The sequence below is a fragment of the Spinacia oleracea genome, chromosome 3 (assembly GCF_020520425.1).
Source record: "Spinacia oleracea cultivar Varoflay chromosome 3, BTI_SOV_V1, whole genome shotgun sequence".
In the NCBI taxonomy this organism is placed as follows: Eukaryota; Viridiplantae; Streptophyta; class Magnoliopsida; order Caryophyllales; family Amaranthaceae; genus Spinacia; species Spinacia oleracea.
This window is the reverse complement of record NC_079489.1, coordinates 87,860,061-87,865,266: the sequence shown is the minus strand read 5'-3', so window position 1 is coordinate 87,865,266 and position 5,206 is coordinate 87,860,061. Positions and strand designations below refer to the sequence as shown.

At 30.2% G+C, this 5,206-nt stretch overlaps 1 protein-coding gene across 1 annotated transcript; it reads right to left on the bottom strand.

The window, feature by feature from the left end:
• Positions 1–463: 463 nt before the first annotated feature.
• LOC130469171 (squamosa promoter-binding protein 1-like) lies at positions 464–4,547 on the bottom strand. Its single transcript, XM_056838133.1, has 2 exons — positions 4,217–4,547; positions 464–1,109 (listed from the first exon to the last, which is right to left on the bottom strand). The coding sequence occupies exons 1-2, from the start codon at positions 4,429–4,431 to the stop codon at positions 986–988; spliced, it is 339 nt and encodes a 112-aa protein (XP_056694111.1). The 5' UTR covers positions 4,432–4,547; the 3' UTR covers positions 464–985.
• Positions 4,548–5,206: the final 659 nt, after the last annotated feature.

Here is a 5,206-nt window from a genome sequence, read left to right as displayed (position 1 = left end):
ATAGTCCAAATTCATCTCAAAATGATGCTAAGAGACGGATTTGAGGCAGAAATAGGGCGTCTCAAAAAAATTTGAGACGAAATTCTTGCAAATCCTTTACAAATTTGAGATGGAATTTTCGGAATTCCATCTCAATTTTAATTTAGAGACAAATTTTAGTAATTCATCTCAAATTTGAGACGTTTATTGTATCCGTCTCAAAATCCATCTCTAATTGATGCATAATTTTGTAGTGTAAATATGGGTTTTGGACGCTATAAGTATTAGAAAACGACATAGAATAATTTCATAATTAGTTGTATCGATCGAACGAGATTCAATTCAATCAGGGTGCTCAATTATTCCGACTAAGGTTTCGTAAAGTTAACACAATTTTCAACACACGGAGACACTTTTGGTGTTAAATGAAGTCAAAAAGAAGTTATATGCCCAAGAAGAGAGTAGAAGGAATTTCTAGAAGAGATAACAATGGTTGTCTTTTTTCAATAAATGATGAAATCATTAAGGAGATAATGAAGAGTTGTACCCTCCTCACTCAAGAAGAATATCAACAACTTAATACACTAGATATGATTATGATAAAATACAGAATAATCTATTATGCACCAAACTCTAGGTAAAATATTCTTACTCACATTCCCTATGTGAACTTCTTATGTAAGAGGATGCATTTTATAAGAAAATTGACTATGATTATGCATGAAAAGATACTACGCACCACAAACATCATAATTCATAATTCATACAAGAAAAAGAAAAAGAAAAAGAAAAACATGAGTCGAAATTTATTAGCTAGCTAGGTAGGTAGGACAAAGATGACAGTAAAAATGGGGTTTGACATAAGATAGAGATCATTAAAAAGAATGAAATCACTATATTAGAGATAAAACCATTGATTGGAAGCTAGCTAGCTTAATCTATGGTTTTATCTATAATGATCACAATCACTCCCTAATGATTACTCTTGTCAGCTCTTTTTGTGGCCTCAGCCTGCGGACGAGTGTTCCGCAGGGTTATCATTGGACTTCTTCCGCCTCCTTTCGTTGTGTCCGGCCAACCTCCTCCGGCAGCTCCTTTTTGTGTCGTCGAACTCTGATAGGTCCTCAAACCTAACATCAATGCAAATTCTAAACTAATTAAAATGACAAGTTTTATTGTTAAAGGTACTGAGAATGTAAAATTTCACGAATGCTAGTACAAACAAGATTGATCAAGGTATATGATTATTATCTCGTATTTTCTAAACATATTTATTTATTTGACAAAGAGACAACTCTATAACATAGACCAGAAATTTTTTGTGACTATTTATGTTTACCTTATTCATATTACTTACTCTGTATCCCAAAAAAAACAAAAAATAAAAAACAAAAAACAAAAATACTTATTCTATATTCCCTCTGTCCTTTAATATTCGACCTGTTTTTACCAGACACATTTGCCAATGCACAAGTTTGACCACCAATTTCTTTAACTATATATTATAAAAACTTATAAAAATATTAATATTTTGAAAATATATATTAAGATGGAGCCAACAATATATTATATACTAACATTTGTTTTCATATACTAGAAATAAAATAGGGTCAAAGTAAATTATGTGAATAGTGCAAAAAGTCAAACTTTGTCGATTATTAAGGGACGAAGGGAGTATTACTTATTTTAGTGTAATATACACTAAAATAAGTAATACAGTGTGACATGTCAAGAATGCTAGTTTAAAAGAAGATTAATCCAGGAATATAATTAATATCTCATAGGACAGTGACTATTTATGTTTACCTTATTCTTATTACTTTCTCTGTATCCCCTTCAAATAAATAAATAAAATAAAAAAAAACTTACTTACTCTGTGTTACTTATTCTAGTTAAAATCACTTTGTATTACTTATTCTGGTTAAATGACGCTAAGATAAGTAATACAGTCTAAAATGTCAAGAATGCTAGTAAAAAAGATTGATCAAGGAATATAATTACGAAGTATATCATAGGTGAGTAGTAACTATTTATGTTTACTTTGTGCTTACTACTTATTCTAGTTAAAATCACACGAGATAAGATATATTTAGACGGAACCATACAAGATATTCAAACTAAACTTATACAAAAGGTCTTGTGTGCACAAGTTGTACAATAAATTTATTGTGCACCAATATAACTTTAATTCAGTTTTCTCTAACTTTTACTCAGTTTTCTCTAACTTTTATACTATTACAATAAAAGTTAATAGATAAACATTTTAAAGTGTTAAATGATTAATTTTATACATTATTAGTGATTTTGAATAAATATTTTTTATTAAAACGAAAATTTTTATTACTAAAAAGTAGATAACTTTTACATATATAATGGTGACTTTTAAGCATTTTACGTCAACTTTAATTTCGGTGTACAATATTTATCGTACACCTCATGTAAATAAGAATTTTTGAAACCTATATTAGATATTTAAAATTCAGACTAAACTAGATTACAATTTTATTTTATTTTTTTTATAAAAAACAAACTAAATTAAACCAGGCGAAAAAAAACATAGCAAAGTCAACAATATATTGAAATATATATGTTGGGAGGATGTAGACATGCACAATTATTTGATGACATATTGTACTGCGAAAATTAAAGAATGGCATTATATTATGCTTTACGAAAATGATAGGTACTAGCTAGAAAGGTGAAGTGTACATGTATTTATGCTATATTGCCTATGTATACTGCCTCCGTATTTATTTAAGATATACATTTGATCGGCCACGAGTATTAAGAAAAAGAATTGAATGAAATAAAATAATAAAATAAGTGGGGTTGAATATATATTTTAATAAGAAAAACAAGTGGGAACCATGTCATTTTAGGGAGTGAAAGGTGGGGTAGGATTAGGGATGGCAACGGGTAGGATCTGGACCGGATCCTCTAGGATCCAGATCCAGACCCGTTTTTTAGGCAAGGATCCAGATCCTACCCGGATCCGCTGGGTAATTAAATTGAGGATCCAGATCCAGATCCGACGGATCCTACGGATCCGGGTCCAAAACGGATCCAAAACGGATCCAAAACGGATCCTAACTTATTTTTTCATCAAACGAAACTAATTTTCATTTTAACCTTAAAACATAGTTTAATAAAACTTCAATAACAAAGCTATTTTTCCATACAAGCATTTACTAAAATAAAATTTAACAAATCCAACATAAATAATACTAAAAGTTCAAAAACTTCAATAATACTACAAGTCTTAAGTCTTTACTTTTATATTTTTATATATTTTTTTTATAAAAATGGGTAAACGGATCTAGATCCGGGTAATGACTTAGGACCCGACCCAGATCCGTTTTTAAAACCAAGGATCCATATCCTACCCGGATCCGTCGGGTCCAAAAATTGAGGATCCAGATCCGTTGAAAACGGATCTGGATCCACGGATCCGGGTCGGGTCCATTACCCACTGCCATCCCTAGGTAGGATGTAGATATATTATTTAATTAAATGGTGGGGTTGATAAGTTACTAAAAATGGCAAATGTATCTCTTAAATAAGTACGGTAAATGTATCTCTTAAATAAATACAGAGGGAGTACATATATTATGTACACAGGTATGTTGTTCCTAGTTTGGTTTAAACCGTAGCAAGCCGTATTTTACGGGTTTAAAATTGTGGGTTAGTTTGTAATATTTTAAATCGCGATTTTTGGTTTGATTTGGTTTCCCGAAATTTAAAACCAAATCAAAATCGCAAATCTGTAATAAACCGTTTTACGTTAAAAATATTATTATTTTTATATTTAGAATAAGTTAAAAATAAATATATAAAGGTAGAATAATAATAATAATAATAATAATAATAATAACTTATTTACCTGATCTATTTAAGTATATTGAAATTTTTAAGTATAAATTGTTAGGCGTTTAGTTATGCATATACTACAGACATTTTTGTCGAAATAAACAGATAAAGATAAACTGCAAACCGAACAGCACCGTAACTTTACAGTCCGATTCGACATATAATACGGTTTGGTTTGGTCTGAAAAATCGTTAAACCGTAATTTTACGGTTTGGTTTGGTGTGAAAAAATGTCAAACCATAATATTACGATTTGATTTTGGTTATATACCAAACCGGACCGTGTACACACAGATAGATAAATGGTACAAGTGTATTAGGGTAGGGTGGACGTGAAGGAGGAGGAATGGGAAAAGTTGGGGGTTACGCACTTGCTACATTGTTGACAAAAACGCTGATGCTTGGTGTTAACCATGACAACCGGAGCTTTGGAATGAAACTCGCAAACCTTGTGACGGCGGAAGTAGCGTTTTGCGTCAGTCATGTCGGAAGTGCAATTATCTGCTTGGCAATACACGGGGTTAGTAGGTTGTGAACTACCACTACCTCCTCTAAAATGGTCATCATTATTACTATATCCTTCCATATATATGATGTTTAATTAATAAGAAATGGAATTGAAGAGAATTGTTATATATTTGTATGTAGTACGTGAAAAATAACTCTGAAAGTGGCGGGGCTATAAATAATGGAATGAAGTTAAGTTAGCTTTGATTTAAGGCTTTAAATAAAGGCAACATCTATACTTAGCTATCTTAACTACACAAAAGAGGAATCAAATTATGGTGTAGTCACTTTGAGATTTTATGGTACAACTAAACAAGGACCACATTCTCCATTGCTCACGTACCATAACTCTAACCGTTTGTTTTTTCACGGACTTTAATGCTATCTTTTCTTAATACCTAATAACTTTTAATCTAGCTATTTCACTAAACAAGATATGTATTTTTATTATTATTATTATTATTATTATTATTATTATTATTATTATTCTTATTATTATTGGTGGTATATATGTGACTATTATTTATATTGTTTTATTAAATAAATCATATCTAAATTGTTATATGAAAATAATTTATGGATAATAATTATCACTAGTATATAAGTATTAATTACCATGTTATAATTAATTATTATCAACATAATAATTTCATTATAATAGAAATGCTTAATCTATACTAATATATTAAAAGACGTTTTTAAGAACGTATACGTGTCACGTATGCCTCTCCTTATTACGCCACGTCCCCACTAATCAACATTATGACATGTCATTTACAACCATAAAAACATGTAGCAAGGATCGAACACTAAACCTCATTTGTTAAAAGTTACGTAACTTATACACTTTCTAC